Here is a 23,614-nt window from a genome sequence, read left to right as displayed (position 1 = left end):
GATGGTTTTTGGCAGCCCCACTGAGACCCCCAATGTGTATGTAGATTCCCTGGCACAGTATGTTAAGCCAACTGTCACAAACCTGGGGGTCAAAGTGGACTGTGATCTAAAGTTTGATAATCAAATTAAGGCCGTGGTAAAATCTAGCTTCTTTCACCTCAGGCAGCTGGCAAAAATAAAGCCAATTCTTTCACGGCAGCACTTTGAGACAGTGATCCACGCCTTTGTTAGCACTCGGCTGGATTACTGTAATGCACTTTATATAGGGGTCAGTGCATTATATATTAGTCATCTACAGAGGGTGCAAAATGCCGCAGCTCGTCTTTTAACTGGCACTCGAAAGTTTGAGCACATTTCCCCTGTTTTAGCTTCACTTCACTGGCTGCCCATTTCTTTTAGGATTCATTTTAAAATTCTTTTATTTACTTTTAAAGCTCTCCATGGCCTAGCTCCATCTTATCTCTCTGAGCTGCTACAGCCTTATACACCCACCCGCTCTCTCAGGTCAGCTGATCAGCTGCTCCTGAAGATACCCAGGACTGGGCGTAAACTTAGAGGAGATCGTGCTTTTGCTGTAGCAGCTCCCAAACGGTGGAACGAGCTTCCTTTAGAGATTAGACAGGCCACTTCTTTATCTGTTTTTAAGTCACTCTTGAAAACCCACCTCTTTACCTTGGCCTTTGACACCACGTGAGATGTTGGTTTTTTATTTTTATTTTAGTTGTTTTTAGGTGATTCGATGCTGTTTTATCTTGTTTTTGCTTTAACATAGGGCTGTTTTAATTTTATGTCTTATGTGTTTTATTTATTTAATTTGCTGTTTTTTGTTATTCTATTGTTTTAACTTATTTTCTGTACAGCACTTTGTTCCTGTGCTGGGTATTTTAAAGTGCTTTATAAATAAAATTGGATTGGATTGGATTGGATTAGAAATTGATTCATTCTGTCAGTGAATAACTGAGTTCACAAAATCATGGGAAGTCAACGGTTGTTAGACCATTAGGGTCCGTCAAACCTACAAAAAAATGTTCCTACAGTGGGAGAGGTTTGGGAGAGTTCTGCAACATCTGGATGTAGAATTTCTTGCACATCTGGCCAATTACTCAAGGTCCCAATTTAGATTCTTTAAAACCAGTATTTTTACTTTCACTTTCATAGGTAAATCCACAGACAGACTGGTAAAATGAAAAGTGGGACACTCATACCATCGCAGTGACACAAACACATGACACTCCTAAAGATACCACCCCGAGTGAGCCCCTAATCCTTTCTGGCAGCACACACTGAATTTAAGCTTAACATCTGTAATAGTGAGACCACCTTGGAACAGCTGTAAGCTATTAAAACTCAAGGATACAAATGAAATAATAATAATGATAAACTGGCAGCTAAATTTGCTTCTCAGTGCAGTTTATTGTGGTCTGTTTTCTTTCAGGGCCTTTTCCACAGAATGTTCAGGCTACACAAATATCAACAAGATGATGGTGTGTGTGTAAGAGTCTGAAATAAAGCCAGCGTATATCTAAGACTGAAAGAGAAAACGAAATGTTTCTGCCGCCTCCACGTCTCAATGCCTCATATTCTCAAGGAATGTGATGTCACTGATTTCCTAAGAGCACAAACAAATGAAATGGGAACTGGCAGCAAACCACCACAGAAAGCATGCCAGTTCCTTGTGACTACACACCACTTGAATTTAAATTTGAATAGCAAACAGAGCTGAGCCTTAGTCACAATGTGAGATAACAGATCGGTTCACAGGAAAAAATTTCTGGAAAGATGATTAACTGAGTCTTACCACGACTTTGCTGAAGTTGTCTGTTTCTACAGATTGACAGCCAGCATGGCAAGGAGACCTGAACTCCATGCCGTCTGAACCACAGACCGGGTTAAACGCCTCCTCAGAACAGTGACAGTTAGAACTGCACTGCAACAAATCATAGCTGAAAATACGAACACACATTTTTATTAACATTTTAAAGGTGAATAAAGAAGCTGTAGATGCCTACAATAAGTATTATTAACATATATTCTGAATCATTTTATCAAGTTCATCTGGATTTTTATCAAAATGAGATGTCAAAGGCTTTACTAAGTATCAGTTACACAAAGGTCTCATCACCAACAAAAGAAAGGAACCTGTAAATCATGCCTTTTGCACTGTAGCAGTTACAGCAGTGAAGTAAACTGGTGCCAAAGGTAAAATTGGTTGCCACCAGTGGTCAAATGAACCATTTAACCGATGGTTGATCAGTGGTATCCTTTCCCTGAAACTATATAAATAAGCGTATGGGGTTTCTGCTCTTGCTCTTGACGAAGGCAGTCGCACTTTTCTCCTCTCCCTTATCTTCCCTGCTTAGCTTCTTATGTCCTTGTCTTGTCTTGTGTTTTTACTTTTCTCTGGAACACTCTCTCACAGTCTGCTCTCTAAAACCTAAAAGAGGAATTATGGATTTGATCAACTGGTCTCTGAATGCAATTGACACCCCCTTGTCAACGAGAAGTCTGGGCTTGGGTGAGCCTGAGTGCTGAAGATATCTACCTATTCGGAACCATGATAACAGGGTTCTGGCTGATCGGAGCTGGCTTGGCCCTGACTTATCGAAGAATTAAGGAAGCGGAACCGGCTGTTCAAACCCCCACAAGGCTGCCCGCTGGGATTGAAACGATGGGATGAGGCGTGAGTTTCTCAAAATGGGCTCATTGAGTCAGCACGGAGAAGATCTTGGAGAGGCTACGGCTGCCGTGAACACTCAGAACAAGACCACTGAGTGAAAAACTGGATTACATCTGGAGGGGCTCGCTCGAACAACACCTTTGAGCGCAAATTCGATCACATCTTGGGGGAGTGCACTGCGGTCGTGAGTTCTCAGAACCTGCTCTTTGAGCAAAAAGAATGACAACATCACGGAGCGTAAGTTTGATAACATCATGGCGAAGCTCGCGGCTCTCCAACGGGAGATTGAGAGACCAGTGTTGGACTGTAGAACTGCTTTGAAATTCATATGAGTTGTTCGCACTAAAGTAAAAAGCACCATCACTTCATGCGGATACCCTCTCGGCGCCAGCTGCGGTCTCAAGGCTGGAGCCGAACAAAAACACCCTGATAACGACTGTGTTTAGACTGTTCTTCCCATTTCATGCAAGGCCACCTGGGTTGGCTGGAAGACTGTTTACTTAGCCTGGCAGGACGAAGGACACTGTCTCAGCTGAACTCTGGACACGCACACACACACATATACACTGATATGCACACACTCATCCCCCCTCCCTTTCCAAACGCCTTCGACGCTTATTCCCTTCCAATGCTGACGGTGGATCAAGGAGACCAGCGCACAGGCTGCAGGCCCGGATGTGCTGTCTACACTGGCTGTCTCTCACCCTTTACCCCCCCTGTTGCTTGTCATGTGTTTCTTTGGTGTATTAAGAGTTTTTGGGCAACTTAGTTGTTTTATTTAATCAGTAATTTTGTTTTATTAGTTCGAGTTTTCACGAGTTTGTGATATTATAATAAACAAGTGAGAACATTTGTTTGCCATCTATGGTACACTTAGTCCCCTGTTAAGGTGAATTTACAATAAAAAATATAAATCATGGATTTACATGGTAACGGGACAAGTACCTGTTGTTAGAGACCCCAGCAATGTTCTGTGTGGGACAGCCGAGGAACAGCATTGGTAGGGCAGTCAGAATGCAGAGAAGGATGGCTATTGTGCACAATTTGCTGGCGCCATTGACTGAAAGATTGAACCGTCGCATCAGAGCTCCACCCAGGACGGTCCCCAGTACCGCCATTGGGATCCCGACTCCTCCTGCGAGAAATCAATAATTCAGAAAACAGAAGCTTCATTTTTATGTCCACAGCTTGATTCCACTGTAACGACTTTCATGGCACTATTCAGGTCCTCTCACCTATCATCATGGTGGAGAAAGAGGCACTCTGGCTGAACTGTTTCTCAATGAACTTGGCCATAAAGGTGGCGAGGCCGGACAGCAGAGCTGACAAGTTCACCAGAGCCAGAACCACCAGCAGGTAGATGGGATTTCGCAGCGTTCGCAGAGCGATTTTAGGAAAACCTGAGGGAGGTGTACAGTATGACTGAGGATTAATATGCATTACTAAGTTTCTAATGGACAAAAAATAGCATTTAGACTAATAGGTACATAGACTAAAGAGCATAAAATGCTGGATGATGCAGCTGGATGAAGTAGCCCTTGCTGCTGTTGACCTCTTTTAAATTGGTTGACACCCTTCAGTCACCTCAGCTGGACAGGAAACAGAAGTGGAAAAAGGACTCTTACTTTTGAGGAACTGAATGAGGGTAGGTTCCTGTCGTGTGTCTGTCTGCTGCTGCTGCTCCTTACTTTCTGGTTCGGGGTCAATGTCTTCTGGATCTTCCTGCACAAATATGGAAAGAATATCACATGGCAGCCTTGTTTTTCCACTGTGAGATGTGAAACCAGTAAATGGAAGTTTACATTCATGAATCTGTCTGAGGCTTTGGATAAATGTTTCCTGGCTGGTTCCTGGGAAATGCGAGTTACTCGCAGGCATGAATTATTTAATCTAAAATCTTGACAAATGCCAAGATTATTTGAAGAACGGTTTTTGGAATGGAGACTATTTTACCCTGTGGCAGATAAAGAAGGCGTTTGAACCTTGAGATAAATCTACATTCCCACTGTAACCACAGGCCAGGACTGGATAGTGGAGCAACAGTAGGGTGATGTGTACTTTGAAAATGTACCATTACTGCCTAACCAGCTGTGACTGATACTATTTATTGACCCTGTGGTGGTCATTTTACAATGTGACGGACCCTAAACCTGGACCAGTGTGATTTAGTAGTTAGTTGTTCCCCTCCAGTCTGTTAGACTGCAGACGGTTTTGTGTCAGAGAGCACAATGACTCATGGGTGTGTTAATGTTCAAGTTGTCAGATTAGCAGCAGTATTATCATTGCATGTGTTTATTCCTGCACAGTGCTGAGCATAGCACACTGTTCAAAAACAAGAAGTGAAAGTGCAGCTGTGCAGTCTGTGAAGCACATGCTGCACAGGTAAGAAAGAAAAACTGTTGCGAGTCTTTTTGCCACACAAATTTGCTACAAAATGTTTTATTCACCAAGAACCTTGTTTGGATAAAATCGGAAAGCTTAAATACTCTTCTCAACTTCACAAATGTCTTTGTATGGGCGGGAAGGATCCAAACTGGATACTGTCCAAAATATCTGGGTCAGGGCTGAGCTTCCAGCTCCCTCCAGCTAAGTAATGAGGTGAAGATAGTAGGCCATAACACACACACAATATATATACAGTATATATATACATATATACATACATGTGATACATGTGAGTAATTATTGGCCAGTTTAGTCAGTAATTCTTCACCAAACTCAGCAGAGAAACCTGGTTCAGTTCATGGAGTCGTCACAAAAGCCTTTCACTGCTGCAGCTTTTCAAACAAATGACCGAGTCTGTTCCAGACTGTTGCTCAACAGTGATTTATCTCACAGAGCTCACGGATGTCCACTAAGTGCAAAGGTTTTATTTAAGCACGGAAATACTTTCAGTTTAAAATCTAGTCAGAGTTGTGCTACAGAGAGTTACGTTTCATTAACAATAACATAATTAAACAATGAAATATGTGAGAAAGACTCCATCACAAAACTGAAATAAGTTTCATCATTTAACCCTTTAAAGATTAAAAAATGCTTTCTTATGTGGGGACAAGATTAGGATGCAGCAGTGCGCAGTGTGACGTCTAAAAATGAAAATTTACTTAAAGCAGCTGTGAAGATAGAAAAGTTTCCTGCTGTATAGTCAAAACTATTCTGATTGGTCTGTTTTGGCTGGTTTATGGTTCTTACCTTGGATCTGATGGACAGATCCCTGCTTTAATCTATAGACAGTAATCTGTATCTTAGGTTTGACAGATTGGTTACCAGCTGTTAGTTTGTGGATATTACCCTCATTCCTGCAGCATGTGGACTTTGTTAGTTCGTCTTTAGTGGCTACTTATGCAACTGTTCTAAGGAAGGTCCAGGAGGTCTTTTTAAATATTATGTGATGCAAGTCTAACAGTGGAAAACTTCCAAGGCATCAACTTGAAGTTTTCATAAAACACCCTGCTGACATTAACACAGTTATTACATCTTCAGTTTTAGAGTGATCTGATTTGCTATCTCAGAAGAGTCTCTTGCCTGACCACTTCTATGTAAGGTTTAGGTAGCATGAGCAGCAGGAAATGTACGGTACTGTTGGGTGTATTTTTCTAATGGACTGAAATTTAATGTCTCTATATATAAAACATACAGATTTTGTTTCAATTTGTTAGATATTTTGCTTTGTTCTGCATTCTTGGACAGTCCAGGTCATCTCAAACCAGCTTGATCTGTTTGATTTTCCTGCAGTTGGATGAACTCCTGACCTATCAGTCCAACTGCCTTTGCCTTTCTACAGACAGGCAGTTTGTCAGTAGATCAACTTTCAACAGCTAAGAAAATTTTTTTAATTCAATAATTGAAATAATTAAAATCTCAGAATTTAGCCCAAAAAGTTATTTTTAATTCATCATTTATCTTTCTACCAAAACATCCTGGACTGGAAATGTCCAGATCCCTTCTTTTCCCAGACTGACTAGCAGTGTTGGTCAAGTTACTTGAAAAAAGTAATCAGTAACTAATTACTGATTACTTCCACAAAAAAGTAATCCCGTTACTTTACTGATTACTTATTTTCAAAAGTAATTAATTACTTAGTTACTTAGTTACTTAGTTACTTTTTAAAAACACGATTTACAACCTGAACAGGTGATAAAGCGATATATCTTTCAGCCCAATTCTACTTTTTCTACATAATCCATCATACAAAATGTAATCAAATGGAAAAGTCTCTTTTTTTAACTTGTTTTATTAGTTTTAATCTTTTAACTTTATGCATCAAGCAAAAATGTAATTATCTGCAACATTCTCTGAGTTGAATAAATGAGTTTAACATTTAAACCTATTTTCTGCACATTCCAGCACATAAAATAAAATTATTTTTTTTTGTCTTTCAAATAGATGCAAGTAAAACACAGAATAAATAACCCTAACCCTAATAATAATAAATAACACACACATGAATAAAGTCAAAGACTAACGGTCCTGTTGCTCTATTTTCACCTGTAAAGCAGGACTGCGGTAGGCGGAGGTTTACCCTGGTGCAGGTGTGCAGCGGTCAGTGGAAGGATACGGCAGTGTCTCTGTGAGTTTCCCATTACGTCGTAGCTACTCGGTGCTTGCTCGGAAGTTTAGGGGATTTTTTCGCTGTAAAAAGAAGTTTTCTTCCCACGCACAGCGGACACTAATTTTTTTGTCACTTTTTATGGAATCAAACTCAAAGTAAGGTCAGTACTTCCACGCTTTAAACGCTGCACGCTCATACTCTCTCCTACAATCGATATGTGATCCATTGTTGATCTGCAGACAGCTGTTGTCACTAACGGCGCACTCGCTTACGTCACTGTCGTGAGACATTCTCGCAAAAAATCACGGTTTTAGTAACGCAGTAACGCAGCGTTCCTACGGGAAAGTAACGGTAATCTAATTAGTTACAAGTAACGCGTTGCTGCCCATCTCTGCTGACTAGTCTGCTTTCCTTTTTTCCTTTTTTCTCACAGCTCTGAGAGTACAGCATTAGCACTGTGTGTAGCAATAACAATGAATCAATCATTTTTTTCACCAGCTTCATACAGACAGAGTTCGTCAGTCATCAGCAAAACCTGGTTGGATCAATCTTCAAGGCTTGATTTTGTTTCTGTTTCTTATGAAATTCACATGATTTCTTGATGACTGCATTTTCCCCTCTTTACCTTATTTGTGAAATGAGTTCACTCTAACTAAATTGCTCAAATTTCAAAAGACCAGTCTTTTAGCTTCGGATAAACCACAGATCCCCTCTGAGTCTAAACTGCCAAATGGAAAAAAGTCCTTTTCCCCATCAACAAAAACAAAGCAAAACAAAAGAAACCATCCAACATTAGATAACTTACGGTTTGAAATCCATTCACATCAACGTAGCCAGATTTCAAATGACATGGCTCTATTTTTGTCCGCTCAGAAACTCACTTTTAATGAGTCCAACCCTGAACGGTTAGAGCTAACATTTCAGATGGTAGATCTCAGCAAATACATCTGACCTGATGGAATGAAAACAGGCTAAAAAATGTGACTGGGAGGCTTTCAGGCAAACATTTGGTCGAGCACTGATGTTTGGCAGCATGCTCAGGGAGTCTTATTCCAAGAAACTCTGTTGGGCAATTGGATAGTTTGTCTCATTTAATTGATAAAACATGTGCAGAAGCTGAACTTTCTCTTTTGTGTTGGGACTGAGCCAAAACACACAAAAGCAGTTTCACGTTTGCACTGGTTGAAGTGAAATAAGTTCAGCTTCACCAACAAAGCCTCATCTTATCCTGTCATTTTGTGTTCCTGTGGTTTAGAAGCAGAAAGTTTCTCTATCATAAAACATAATAACAGCATTGTGAGCTTTTTGCTTTCTTTAGTTAGTGACAGCTGTATTTTGCTGCATTGCAATTACAGATATTTTTAACTAAACGACTCATTTACCTCATGCAGTTTCTGACAAACAAACAAAGTACCCCCCCCCCCCCCCACACACACACACGCACACACATACATACTTACTCCCTATAATGACGACCATTAAAACCTCTTTGGATTGCAGGTCGGCTTCAGTTGATCATTATCGCATCGAGATAATTAAGATAATCACTTGATTTTGGCTGCTGCCATTAAGATGTTTGAGCGAAGAAACCACAAAGGGCTTCTTGAATTGATGAAAAGTACTGTGATATATTGGCTACAAGCCATTTCATTTCCTAGTTTTGATTATCAACCTTCACTCCTTCCTTCAGTGGTGCTTGTGTTTGCTGTGAGGAGAGAAGACAGATCTCCTCCTCTATCCCTGTGTAGAAAACTTCATCCCACATCTGTGCAGATTATTTAAACTAAAATTCATATTCATCATTTAGATAACAATAGCAGCTCTCGGGTGGTCTGATAAACTATCGTAAAATAATAGTTTTACAACTTTCCCACTGGAAAAAAAGCAATTATAAAAGGTCTTTAAAGATCCATTCATTGTCTTCTTGTTAAAAGTCAGTCACAGCTAAGCAGTGATTCCAAATGTTCGGCCGATCGTGGCTCAAGAGTTGGGAGTTCGCCTTGTAATCGGAAGGTTGCCGGTTTGAGCCCCGGCTTGGGGCTCTCGGTCGTTGTGTCCTTGGGCAAGACACTTCACCCGTTTCCTACTGGTGGTGGTCAGAGGGCCCGGTGGCGCCAGTGTCCGGCAGCCTCGCCTCTGTCAGTGCGCCCCAGGGTGGCTGTGGCTACAATGTAGCTGCCATCACCAGTGTGTGAATGTGTGTGTGAATGGGTGGATGACTGGATGTGTAAAGCGCTTTGGGGTCCTTAGGGACTAGTAAAGCGCTATATAAATACAGGCCATTTACCATCTTCGAACTCCTCACCAAGCTTTGAAGCTAAGCCCAGCCCACCTGAGAAAGGAACCTATTTTGGTTGGTTTTATTCACTACATTGGTCTTTCAGTCATGACTCGAGGTGAGGGCCGGAAGCCAGTCTGGCTATTTAAATCTGTGACCTGGTACCACATGTCAGGCTGCCAAACATAGCTTTGCCACACCTAGAAGCTGAATACCACTCATCATGAAACATAATTCAAAAAAATTCAAGTATATAGAGAGGAGCTGGCAAAATAACCAAAATAGAAGATAAAGAACAATGCATTTAAGTACCAATAGAAAGATTAGCTACTGGTGTATAGCTGGCGAAAGATGGAAAGCCACAGACAACTGGGGCGACCGTGGTTCAGGGGGTTGGGAAGCTCATCTGTAACCAGAAGGTTGCCGGTTTGATCCCCCAGCTCTCTCTGTCCTGGTCGTTTTGTCCTTGGGCAAGACACTCCATCTACCGCCTACTGGTGTTGGCCAGAGGGGCCGATGGTGCGATATGACAGCCTTGCTTCTGTCAGTCACAGGGCAGCTGTGGCTACAACTGTGGTTTGCTTGCACTAGTGTGTGAATGAATAGTAGAATTGTAAAGCGCTTTGGGTGCCTAGAAAAGCTCTGTATAAATGCAATCCGATATTAATTACAGATAAAACATTATGAAATATTTAATAAAATGTTCACTTGAAAAGCCACTCTCCAGCAGAAAAGTTCTATGAAAGACCTGTCAGGTGTATTAATGATTAATCAGATTGATATCTATTTTGTTGGTGGAACAAATGTACAAGTTTTACAGTTTTGCTATTTACGCTCTACTCAACTGTTTTTCTTCCCTAGAATAGAGTTCATCAACCTGTCAGAGAACATGAGTCACTGTGAGCCCCCTGTAATTATCTTCAGTTACACCTGCTACACATGCGCATATCTTGGATCTGTCTGGATTAATCACTAAGCTAGGGCGAGGCAATTATAGGTGTGTAAAGAAAAACAAAGTCAATGCATCTGATGTGCTTCAAGCATTAGCCCTTGAGTGGTGCTGGATTAAATGTTACAAATAACGTGATCTGGGATATTAAGGCCCATAACGGATGCTGACTATGCCCATGAACATTTTCTCTACATGTAAGTTCAATTACACCAACAACAACTCTTCTGTATTAGATAGGACTGACTCACCTCTTTGGGCATGTTTCTGGGGAAGAAGAGGTAAGGTAGTGCAGTGAGAAAGAGGAGGCACGAGGCTACCAGGAAGCCAAGCCACCATGCTCCCACCCAGCGCAGGTCTTTAGTGTCCAACTCAATCTCCTCTGGAAACAGAAGAGAACACAAATCATGAAATCCATGCAAAGAATCCATCCATCCATTGTCTTCCACTTATCAGGGTCAGGGGGGCCAAGAGGCGAGGTAAAGCCTGGACAGGTCGCCAGTCTGTCGCAGGGCTAACACAGAGAGACAGATAACCATTCGCACTAACATTCATGCCTATGGGCAATTTAGAATAATCAATTAACCTAACCCCACTACATGCATGTCTTTGGACTGTGGGAGGAAGCGGGAGTACCCGGAGAGAACCCACGCAAACTTAACACAGAGAGGCCAGATGGTGAGTCAAACTTGCTGTTAGGCAACAGAACTAACCACTGCACCACTGTGTTGCCACATGCGAAGACTACGACTCTTTTTTTTTCATTTTATTTGCAGCTGTTTATTGCCTTATATCAGCCAATAAATTATCAATACATGTAACATAGGGTTAATTCACTGCCAGCCCATAAGCCTATCATTCATCCAAGTACATATCCAAAAATTCTTATATAGGGTGTAATATTTACGCTGCTTTAACCTTTAAACTCCAAACCAATTTGCAACCCACCTCCACTGCAGCTCCCCCTTTTCATTATACCTCCAAAGTAATCATGTGATATTAGTTCTCAGTGATGCCTGCTCTGTTGTGAAATACAACCAGGTGGAAGTAATCTTTTGACTCCAGTAGTTCTGCCTAAAGTAATAATATACAAAGACTGAATTTGCTTAAATTCATGAATCTTCTGATAGAAATACGTCTGCAAGTTTGACTTATAACTTGTCCTTCACATTTGTAATATACAGTCGATAATTTAAACGCATACTTGGACCTAAATGGTGAAACAACTGCCCCCCAAATGACTTACTGAGCCAGTTAAGGGAAAAACCTACTGTACGCGCTTTATGGTATAACAACAAGTCATCATACCTCCTTTGTTTGAAAGATGTGTCATTTACACAAAAAACAGAAGTCAGATGAAGCCTACGCTGGTGGAGTTCCATGTTTGGACAGCCATTGCTGTTATTTATAGTTAGGGTTGGTCATGGAGTCATTCCTAACAAAGAACTAAAACTGAATGCTTTTACAGTACAAGCTGAAATCTTCTTCCCTGTCAGAGGTTGTTCTGGATGAAACACAAACGACTTTCTTTTGCTTGGTAAAAGTGAGCTTCCCATAACTCGATCTTGCAAGAACCTACAGGTCCCTGGTTCTAGTGTTTTCACCGTGTGTAACTTGACATTCAGTACTGTGTGAACGTTCTAAGCAAAATCTGATGAAAATTTAGATGCTAGCTGCCTGGTCATCTTCACCTCAGCTAATTGGATTCCTTCACGTCAACCTCTGGCTCATGTTTGTGCTTTTGGACCCTTTTGGAGCATTTTTAATTATCTGAGCTATAATATGGCTGCTCTGCATTTAAGTGTACTAACAGACCATCCCAGAAGTCTCAGCACCAGTTTTAGAACTTAGTATTTTTTTTCTTTGTTACTAGAGGGGATCTGTGCATTTGTGCAGTCTGCAGGTGCAAGAAGAACTTAGCAGTCCTAGAAATAAACTTTTTATCCAAATATAAACCAGCAGCCAACATAACATCAGCCAAATGTATAATTGGAGGTTTCAAAATGCACACTAAAGAAAAAAAATGGATGCTGTAATTGTGTCTACATCCTAAAATTTATAGATATCAAGACACAACCTGTAGTCTGTAAACACAACTTTCCACTAATTTAACTGTACACCAATGACATGCTGCCAATCTGAAACAAACGTCACTGCCCAACTAAAAATGTTCACTTGTTTTCCTTGATTTATTAAACCAGTTATGGCTTTGCTTATCGAGGGACACCAATGAAAATGGTTCTACCTATCTGTTTGTGGCTGCACCCATGACGATGAAGAACCTCTGCAGATTTTAGTGACATTCATGTTTGAATCGCCAAACAATGAAGGCTAATCCCAGTGGAACCTGATCATTGAAAAACTCCGTGGGAACTTTGCAAGGCTGTAATTACTGAAGATCAGGAATGAGTAACTCTCTTGGTCCTGCTCTGACAACAACAACATTCCAAAAATCTTGCAATGGACACCTTAACCTGCTTTACCTGTTTACTATATTAACCTCATTACACTGCTCAGTGTGCAGTTATTGTCATGTTAAGACTGCTCTGCTTTTATCTATTATCTGACATTAGCACTGGTTCCAGTGGTGAAGGTTTCAAATAAGGTGAGTGTGACAGCTCTTATGCAACAGCAACCAAGAGAAGAATTCCAAAATAAAATCCATTAATTGTAGAAAAACAAAGACAAATGTTTTTGTTTCCAAAACAAAAACAATGCTTTACAAATTTTAATCTATTGTCCAATTACTGTCCTCACTGTCAATCCAGCTGTTATTATTGGAAAACCTTCCCAGATATTTCACAGCGTAGCTGACTCTTTGTAAAACTAAAGAAGAAAGGATGGATAAACATTAAAAGTTAAAATACTTTAGTTATCAGAAAAATCTGTTGGTTCCTTAATTTCATATCTATTTATTACATCTCGTGTGATCCTAAATGAGTGAAAGAAAAAGGAGGAATGTATCATCAAAACTGCCTAAACGCATTTAAAGTTGAGCTTTTAAGCTGATAAAAATACTTATTGCTAATGAAGCACATGACTGCTGGTTAAAATCTATAATTGGTGATTTTGGTGTTTTATTGACAAAACTTTATAGAAAAACAGGGACAATTTGTAGTGTGTGCAGTAAATGTTTTTTTTAAATATTGTTTCATTGAACATATTTGTCCTTAAATTCTCCTCTGAACATATTTAGTGCTTACTCAGCGCTAAGTTGCCTGAAGGCTCAGTGTAAGCCAATAAACCTACATGCCAACTGTGTTACAAATCAAACCACATCAAAAAAAGCTTTTCATTTACTAGCCCACCAACCACCACCAGTGACACCTTTAAGTGTGTCAATCCCTAATACAGGGAATACAGATCCCTAATACAGATTACGAGGTGACAGCTTCAACTTGCGTGTGTGCTGTTTTATTTTTTTTCAAGGAAATTAAACTTAAACATAACTCTCCAACCTTAGCACCACAAATTAAACCTCAAACATACATTCATGAAGCAAAAGAAAAGCGCCCTCAATTTTCCACGTCCCATCCTGTCCCTGGTCCCCACAAAATAAAATAAGATATACACACTCGCACACATTCTCCTCTGTATGTTTTTACTTACAAACACAGAATTGATGCAACATTTTACATTTTTTCTAAACATGCAAATTGTTAAACATGTTGTGTGACGGCACATTCACTTTCACAATCTGTTGGCCCATGTACGCATTCCACTGGGAATGTTGAAACAAGCAAGTTATTGTTTCAACAAGTCTGTAAAGAGACTGTAACATCATTAATCATGCAGACGTCAAACGACTGCAATGCCTGATTGAATGTCACGAAACTCTCACTCAACTTAGATCAGAAACGAAACCTGAAATATGAGCAGATGTAGCAGAACTATTGATCCCAGAAATGGTGGGAGTTAGCCTGTTAGCATCCAGCACATTACCAGCTAGCCACTTAAGGTTAGGGTCACACATTAAAGCAAGAAGCTTAGAAATGCAATGTCACAAACATAAAGTAATCCTGTTTCTTTTCTCATTACTAGTTTTCAAAAGTAATTAGTTGCTTTGTTACTTAGTTACTTTTTAAAAACATGGGTTAGGGTTAGGATATGTGAACCCTGAATATGTATTAAAGCGATAGACCTTCCAGCCCAATTTTATTGTTTCTGCATAATCCATCATATAACATTGAATCAAATGAAAATGTTTGTTTTTAAAACTTGTTTTATGAGTTTTAATCTTTTAACTTTATGCATCAAGCAAAAATTAAATCATATATAACAATCTTTGACTTGAAGAAATGTTTTTAACGTTTAAAACTATTTTCTGCATATTCTAGCAGATAAAATAAAATAATGTTTCGTGTTTACACTCTTTCAAACAGATGCAAGTAAAACACAATTGGTTAGCAGGAGTGGGGCCGGTGACTGATAATTAGTATGACTAGTTCAAAGAGCTGACTGTGGAGTATTTAATGAAATAAATATAATAGTTTCACTGAAAACACCTCAGATCCTTGTCTGAACATATTTCTAATCTGGATATCTGCCCTAAGCCTGAAACTTTCAACAGCAAATAATCTACTACTTCAGCTACAAAATACCAGCTTACACCTCCAATTACGTCTGGCTGAGTGTGAAGAAAGAAGAGGCAGCAGGAAATCCGCCAAAACATGAGAAATGCTCATTCACGAAAGGCTTCACAGCTTGATCATTTGTTGGATGTCAGAGGTTTGAGTTCAGTTCATTTCTATTATTTGCACCAAATATCGACAGTAATGACGATGCTTCGTTATATAAGTTAAAAACATAACAATGTATTGTTCCAAGAGACCAATGCCTCCAGCAGAGTCGGGTTCAGTATCTCCACAGCAGTAACTGCATAAAGTGTGCAAACACTGACAATCTCCCGGTGTGCTGAACCCAAATATTAATCTTTAAATATCATTCTTTGTTTCAGCATTGCTTTCTCATGAGTAAAACAGGATAAACTAGAACACTTGTTTTTAAACCGCCACCCTTTTGTAGAAATGTTGGCACGGCATAAACAGCCCGAGGACTGAGCGCTGCTGCAGCGTTTCCAGTTAGCAAATACACAAAAACAGGTCATTAGGGTGTGTATCCGTTACAAAACCTGTCTGCGGCCTGATGGTCACGAGAACATGGCTGTCTTAAAGAACTTCACACCACCAGTGAAGACCTCAGCCACTGTTTGCCAAACTGCATCATTTAAATATGATTTATTTTATGGGTTTTTATCTTTTGTAGAAGATTTTAGAGGAAATGACCCACATTAGTCAGCTTTACACTGTTTTTATTAACACCATGTTGAGTGCTCACATGCAGGAAGTCCTCCTTTCCTTTTAAAAATGAGTAAGATAAACTTTCTTTAAACAGCTGTATAGCATTAGGACAGTGTGTCTCCTCACCTTTGGGTACCTTGTCAAAGTCAACATAGAAGCGTAGCATGAGGGCCCCAGTGATGAATCCGAAGGCCGGGCCAATTGAGGTCATAGCAAGGAGGATGCCTGGAAGACACGATAAAAAACCCCCTGAGAAGATGAAAGAGACGCCTGCTGGCCAACGGGTTGACCCTGACCTTTCACCTCAAACATCACTTTGGAATACTTTACCTGCTTTTTTCAGGCGCCTCCGTCAAACACAAAAAAGATTCTGCTAACCAAACATTTCCTACCTCCTCACCATCACATAGACAGATTCATTATGAGGTTACAACAGTAAACATTATACATATGGAACAAGAAGCAGCGGCGAGGTCTGTGAGGTGTTACAAAGAGCTGCATGTGGCTGCTGTGTCGCTGTCCTGCAGTTCTTCTTACACTCAGAGGCCTCAACAAACTTGAAAATGAGATAAAACAGCAAATTTCTTGTATGAAGCAATCTCACATTTAAAGAAAAGGTTTTAACATCTGAGCATGCCCAGCTTTCCTTACACCAGCGTGACAGAAAACAAAAGCAAAAGGAGAAGAAATCACACCGTGTCTACAAAATATGCAGCAAGGGCAGCATTTGTGCTGAAATTAGGACAACAATGGAGCTATAGTGAAGAAATTTCACATCATTATTAAAGACTTCCTGCCTGCAGGTCCCAGGATCCTAATTAAAACAGGTTTGTTGTATAAGCAGAGACGCCGCAGGCTAATGTAACTACAATGCAGCACTACAATCACGTCTGTTGTCACAGTGACTGTTCTGTAACAGGTCAGGTGAGCTTCTTGGACTTTGATGACCTCGGTCTCTGCTGTTATCGCCTTCTCATATTTTTATAACGCCCAGTTAAAGTTCTGTAATGTGAGTTGACCTGAGCAGAAAATCTTTCATGGCCTCAAGTGATCTGCTTTCAGTCTGTTAAATACAACTCTTGCCAATGTTTGCCTGATAGTTATGAGGAACAAAGGTATTTGTTACACAGCTATGATATAACAGTGGGTGGTAAAAGAAATGCAGTCATGCTGAAGAGCAATAACTGTTGTGTCTCTTTGGGTCATTCTGGCTTTGTCTTTGAATTAGAGGAAACTTCCCTATTGTTCATTTTCTTTCTTCAAAAAAAAAGTCCACCACAGAGACCAGAAATCTGTTTCAGCGATTGGGGAAAGTCTTCTGATTCTTTTCGTGTCCTGTCTCCGCCTCAAACATGCAACCCAACAATGGTTTGAAGCTGGAAGTGCGTTTGGACCCTTTTTCTTTGGATCAAAGACTCAACACTCCAGCCAATTAGAGAGTTTAAATATTTTCCTCCTGATCTGCATCACAGTTGGCAGTTCAGCGGGAATTACGTTTATCAGAGTGTTCATCCAGACCAGCCAATCAAGATCTTCTGTGAGATCAAAAGTTTTTGAACACTTCAGAAAGTATAAGCTCATAGATGGAGGATACTCCTTAGTGGAAAATACCTGGTACAGATGTTAAGTCATAGAAAATGTTATTTTCTGTGCTCAGAGGCTCAAAACGTGAGAAACATTCATAAAATGCAGTACTCAATGTGTATAATGTTCTTCTCTCCCCTTTTGCACAGTCGGGGAGTGTGTCAGGATACATTTCACTGCATGTTGTACTTGTATAAGTATGTATGTGACAAATAAAGAATCTTCAAACTAATCAGCAACAGTTGGTTAAATGCAGTGCACTAACACTGATGAGACACTGAGACACTGATGGACTTGGGACTTCACTTTGAGGAAACCCCCTCAAGAGACTTCTTGACGTCTTCATCTCAGGTGTATTGAACCTCTAAACTACTTAATCTCCCAGAACGTGACATCGGGACCAAATTGCGAGTTAAAATATCATTCTCTGCTTCCTACCGAGGTAGAGCGGGGAATTCCTTTTGCTTGCGTAGTCGTCGATGTAGGAGATGCCAAAGGGCTGGATGGGGACAGCTCCGACGCCCAACAGCAGCTGACCCAGGAGCAGCATGGGGTAGATCCCCTGCTGGGCAGGGGTCTCCTGTTTCAGGCAGGTCTGATTGTAGGATGAGGTGGTGACTGAGCTTTCTGATTGGCAGAGGTTGGCACTTTTTTCATTGGAGGCTGTTTGGAAAACAGGGACACTTTTAAGATTGTCTGAATTCAACACACAGATTTCGTTCTCTGCAAATAAAATTGAAAGGGAGAAGATTCAGTCTGAACTCAATCTATTTCTAATTTACTGGCACATCAGCTAATTAACGTCCCTTAACTGGACCTGTGAACTGTGTTTGTGCTGTTGGAGCATTAATAATCTGACCAATAATATAACTGCTGTAAGGTTACTGTGGTAACAGAGCGTCAGAGAAGGCTGAGCTCCAGTTAACCAGGAAGTATGTAAACCAGGGACAGTTGATAACTTACTCCACAAAATAAAGAACATTCAAAAAACTCAGGAGGTTCGATGTGTGCGTGTGTTTGTGTGCGTGTGTTTGTGTGCGTGTGTTTGTGTGTGTGTGTGTTCTCACCGATGATGCTCTTCGTGTAGTGGTACGGTTCACTCATGAAGTGTGTTACCCCCATCAGCAGAGAGGCCAGGCAAGCGAGCAGAGCTCCAGCGCCGATGTACCGTGGCCGATGGACTCGACTCCCAAAGAAGCTCACAAAGATGATGAGGATGGTGTTTCCCACCTGTACTCAGACACACAACATCCGTAATGTAAGACTAACATCAAAGATTTCCAATCCTGTCACCTTCAGGTTCATATTGAGGTTTTTGTTTGTTTTCATCAAAAGGACAATTAAAACATCTCAAACATAAAGCTTAGACCTCGTTCCGATTATCATTCATTTATCGCCATCTTGTATCGTATACTGGACTGTATTCTCAAACCAAAAACAAACTTGTGACTTTCTGAAGAGCCATGAATTCATTAAGCAGGAGTTCAGAGTCCTAGCTGAACTGACCTCGTTGAAGGAGGCCAGGAGCCCAGACTTCTGGCTGGATAGGCCATAGCGCCTCTCGATGGTGGAGATGGAGCTCTTCATGTAGCCCGACACCAAAAGCTGGGCCAGCTGCAGCAAACTGTGGCAAAACACAAAGAACTGCAAACAGAAGAAGAAGAAGACAGAAAGTCAGAAAACGCATTTTAAAACAAGCTGCAGTTCCCCTTACATCCACACGAGGCAACAAACTGGCAAACAGACTGACAGGCTGTGTTAAAACCTCCGAAGTCCAACTTTGCCGACTTAAATTCTGACATTTTATTTGGCTTTACTTCACACTAGTTACCACACCTGCTAACATTAGCATTTGAGAATCTATAGGTGGTAACTTGTAGCTCCACCCACAGTGCGGAAGTAACCTGATGGTGGTTACATCCATCGTGCATACTGAACAGTCTGTTTCTGGCTCAATTTCAGCACAACGTGAAAGGTACAGACAAGAAACAGTATTTTTCTTTGCCCTGAGCTCGTCCTGGGATCATGTGACTGGAGAACAATTCCAGGATGAAGCTCAGGATGTGAAGTTTCAGTCCCACAGGTTCCAGTGTTTAGACAGGCGAGCGTCTGAGGCCAGCTTTTAAATCTCTCCGCTGCCTGAAGGGATCTGACCTCTGACCTTGCCCACTTCTGATTTTACTGTCACAGGCATTGCTACAGCGCCATGTGATCCTGTGATCAAGTCATTGTGTTTCATTTGTTTTTCCAGACACTCTGGGAGAGCAGACTAACGAATGCAGCTGAGCGTTCTTCTTCATCACTTTAACCCTGGAGAAACCAGGTCAAATTTGACCCCATGGGTTCTCCAGGGTTAAACACTGAAATCAGATCTTTGTGGGACGAGCTGTTAGAGACAAGCCTTAACCACTGGAACATCTGTCTGACACAACATCGGCCTTTAACTGTTTACAGTCCACCATTTTTACCCAGCAGGCCTCATACGAGCCCGGACAGGCCCGAGCACCACTCCCACTTTTTCAGCTCTAAGTTTGAAATAAACAATAAATGTTACAAATTTCCTTCAACTCATCTTTTCTTTCTTTCCTTTGTTGTATTCCCTTCCTTTCTCCCTCAGTCCCTTCCTTATTTCCTTCCATCCTATCTTTGCTGTGGCGCTGCAGACAAACCTTGATGCTGTTGAAGAGACTCCTGGATCGAGCAGGAACTCGTAGGCTTCTGGGGTCAGAGGTCATGTTGAGGCTGTTGACTCACACGGAGACTGAAGAGTGACCCTGTGAACCACAAACATGGGTGAACCTGCCATTCATCGCTTTTATTCAGCAGAAAGTCCAGCACAAACAGCCCGACACACTCATGCTGAGCAAACACTACCTTCTAGAAGTACTGAGTACACACACACACACACACACACACACACACACACACACACACACACACACACACAACCCTGTTCAGCTATCTTAGTGAGGACCTTCATTGACCTAATGCTTTCCCTAGCCCCTGACCCTAAACCTAATCATAACCTAATTGTAACCCTGACACTAAAACCACAAATTTGAAGGCATTTAAAGGCTTCAAATTTGTGAGGACTGGGTTGTGTGTCCTCACAAGTGACTGTTGGTTCTCACAAGTATAGCAGAATGCAGATTTTGGTCCTCACATACACACACAGGGCGTGTGAGTGTTTGGATATAGAGCTGCTGAGTAAAACGTTGATCGTTCTGAGGGTGATTTGACACGGCGTCACAGAGCAGCCAGGTCAGCACCTCTGCGACGGACAGGTGGATGGTGACACAGGTTGCTGTAGCTGCTAGCTTCACCTGCACTGGACCTCTGGATGTGTTTGCGCTGTTTGAACCTTCTGCAGCATTTTTAAAGAAGAATGATAAAAGCTTTGGTCGGAGTGTTTTCACTATCATCAGCACTGAATGCTTATTGGCTCAGTTAGTAGCCAGAGTGCATACTTTGGATATTTCTTCATGTTGACAAATATGAATTTGCAAAATTAACTTCATTTTTTATTAAAAATGACCTGAAAAGGCTGTTTTCCCATTGGCTTCTGTCCAACTAGCTCTTAAACTGTCAGTGTTTCGTAGGACGCTTCAAGCAGAGGAACTGCATTCACCAGTTGACGGCACATTAGCATTCACCCTCTGGGCACCATGAATGTCTGTGAAGAAGTCATCACTTCATCCTGGACCAGTACGGTGGACTGACTGATGTTGGCACAGCCATCATGGCGAAGAGGAGTCTGGTTGGAGGCTTTTATTGCGAAGGGCAAAGGACCAGAAGACAAATGTTGATGTTTACCAAGAAGGTCAAAGCTTTTTTTTTCTTTGAAAGAGTTTTTTTCCCCTAAAACAGAACTGAATGTGAACAAAATTCACAAGAATGTGTTTGATTTGATTTGTGCCGTGTGACGTATTTCCATAATCAGGCTGAAATACAAAGACAACAACAACAGGAAACAGAGAAATTGTGGTAGAAGGAGGTGGAGAAGACAGGAAGTAGCTTCTTATCTTAGGCTACGTTCACACTGCAGGTCTTAATGCTCAATTCCGATTTTTTGATCAAATCCGATTTTTTTGTCTGCTCGTTCACACTACAAATAAAATGCGACAGCAAACGCGCTCTAGTGTGAACGCTCAAAGCGGCCCGCATGCGCAAAAGAAGCTGTCACACACAACGAGCTCTGTTTAGACCCAGAGCAACAGTATTGTTTGACTGATGGCCTTAATATAAAGACTTCGGACTTCGTTTCCCAATTTTTGCTTTAAGTTATTTTGTTATTTACATAATAATGTAAATAACCTAATAATGATCCTTATTGCTGTTTAAGAGAGGAGCGGTGCTTCAAATGATAGCTGCAGTTTTCTGTCAGAATCTGCAGATTATACAGTACAAATAAAATGTTCACATTGTCTTCCCAACAGTTTCACTAACATCTACACTGGATGGTCAGGAAGCGTTCGCGATGTCTTCTCGGGCGCTTCTCTGGCGCTGATAATTGGCTTCAGTCTTGTGTCGGTGACGTAAAAGGCGGATTTAATGCGACTTGACCGTTCAAACAGCAGTCGCTTTCTAAAACATCGGATATGTATCGGATTCAGTACCACATACGAAAGTGACCCAGATCGGATTTGAAAATATCGGATTTATGCCGTTCACACTGTCATAGCATGATCGGATATGGGTCGCATAGGGTCAAAAAAATCGGATTTGATGCGCTTTCGCCTGCAGTGTGAACGTAGCCTTTGACGTCAACCGATTCTGTGACAGATTTTATCTGTCAGAGCCACAAACAGACGACCTTCATGTTTGAAGATAAAACCGATGACCACCACCTCCACCCTCTGCCTCCACACAGACTTCACGGAGTGAGGTGAGATTCCTGATGGTTGGAATAATCTGAATGTTTGTAATGAAGGAAACATTTTCCTTTGGCCAGTTTTTCAGGTCTTCCATGTTGCCAGTTTTCCTCATCACTGTTCGTGAACATGCTCGATCTGAAGATTGCTGATGGTTTACCCGGTGCCTCTCCAACCAAAGCCTGCTAAAATGGGATTGGTTGGTTTTTGTTGGACTACTGAAAGAAGAAAAATCCTTGAAGGTGTCAGGAAACGATTTCCAGCAGATGTCCTACAAGTCGGGTCAAAGACAAGTTCTTTTTTTCAGTAGATTAAATGTTTGACAGCAAGCACAGTGTTTGGAAACAAGCAGCATGGGATAATGAGTAACCAGGATACTGATAGCTTATCACACAATCAGGCCCACTCATGGCTCTGTGTACAGGCTCCTCACATCGTCACCACGTCCCTGAAGAACGAGCAAACTAAACCTGGGAATAACTAATGCCATGCAGGTCATGACATCATTGTTAACTTTATAATCAAGATTTAAATTAATATGTAAACACATTTTATGATTTCTGTTAATATAATATTAGTGCTATTGGAACTCTGTGAAACCTCTGACTGAGCCTGGCTGCGGAGCTCATTACGCTGGTCTCTGACCATGTTTAGCTCCTTGTGATCGCCATGACTGTAAAGGCCGTGTCACACACCAAACAGCTTAAAAATCCAGCTCCAAGCTCGAATTTCTTTATTCCAACTAACAGCACAAAGAGTCTGCAGCCAGCTTTTCTCTGTCTGAAGCAACGTCAAGTTACACTCCTGCAACGCGACGGCTGAGCTGTCTCACACACACACACACACACACACACACACACACACACACACACACACACACACACACACACACACACACACACACACACACACACACACACTCGCGTACTCACAGCTTTAGTGAAAAGTCCCAGCTGTCCCACTAAAAGCCTGAAACCTCCCACAGAGAAAAACACTCAGACTCACTGTGTAGCTCGTCTCTCTGCTGCTCTCACTTTGCTGCAGCTCCGACTTTCTGTTCCACTCAAGCTGCCAACACACCTCCAACTCACTGAGAATAGGAGGAGACAACAGGAGCCAGGAGAGTGGTAGAGTTTGAACCCTCCTTCTGTGTTAAGACAGTCTGTGAAAAAAGCCATGTGTGTTAGTGTGTATGTGTGTGTGTGTGTGTGGGGGGGGGATTTCTTCTCTTCAGGACTAAAAACCTAAATAAAAAAATAACACAAAAGGTGCAGTTCCTCCAAAGTCCAGCAGAGGCAGCAGAGACTCCCACAAATGTTTACATTGCTCTAAAATTTAAAGTCTGCATTATTAGGGGCGTGGCCTCTGGTATTGACAGGTAAGTGGCGACACAAGCGGCTGTA

At 41.4% G+C, this 23,614-nt stretch overlaps 1 protein-coding gene across 2 annotated transcripts in view; it reads right to left on the bottom strand.

The window, feature by feature from the left end:
• Nucleotides 1-23,413, bottom strand: part of slco2b1 (solute carrier organic anion transporter family, member 2B1) — a 33,076-nt gene extending 9,663 nt beyond the window's left edge. The window contains exons 1-11 of one of the 2 annotated variants that reach the window (XM_080867903.1): nucleotides 23,144-23,413; nucleotides 20,010-20,114; nucleotides 18,847-18,984; nucleotides 18,408-18,570; nucleotides 17,779-18,003; nucleotides 15,883-15,981; nucleotides 10,708-10,838; nucleotides 4,303-4,399; nucleotides 3,913-4,077; nucleotides 3,623-3,812; nucleotides 1,799-1,943 (exon numbers count right to left, since the gene is read on the bottom strand). In XM_080867903.1, coding sequence (XP_080724029.1) covers nucleotides 1,799-1,943; nucleotides 3,623-3,812; nucleotides 3,913-4,077; nucleotides 4,303-4,399; nucleotides 10,708-10,838; nucleotides 15,883-15,981; nucleotides 17,779-18,003; nucleotides 18,408-18,570; nucleotides 18,847-18,984; nucleotides 20,010-20,075 — 1,419 coding nt within the window. In that variant the 5' untranslated portion in view covers nucleotides 20,076-20,114; nucleotides 23,144-23,413. The remainder of the gene's footprint in view (nucleotides 1-1,798; nucleotides 1,944-3,622; nucleotides 3,813-3,912; nucleotides 4,078-4,302; nucleotides 4,400-10,707; nucleotides 10,839-15,882; nucleotides 15,982-17,778; nucleotides 18,004-18,407; nucleotides 18,571-18,846; nucleotides 18,985-20,009; nucleotides 20,115-23,143) is intronic. The other variant, XM_080867902.1, reaches the window with a different exon arrangement.
• Nucleotides 23,414-23,614: the final 201 nt, after the last annotated feature.

Source organism: Rhamphochromis sp. 'chilingali', assembly GCF_963969265.1.
Source record: "Rhamphochromis sp. 'chilingali' genome assembly, chromosome: 19".
NCBI classification, from domain to species: Eukaryota; Metazoa; Chordata; class Actinopteri; order Cichliformes; family Cichlidae; genus Rhamphochromis; species Rhamphochromis sp. 'chilingali'.
The sequence above is the reverse complement of the archived record's forward strand: the minus strand, read 5'-3'. Positions and strand labels throughout refer to the sequence as shown.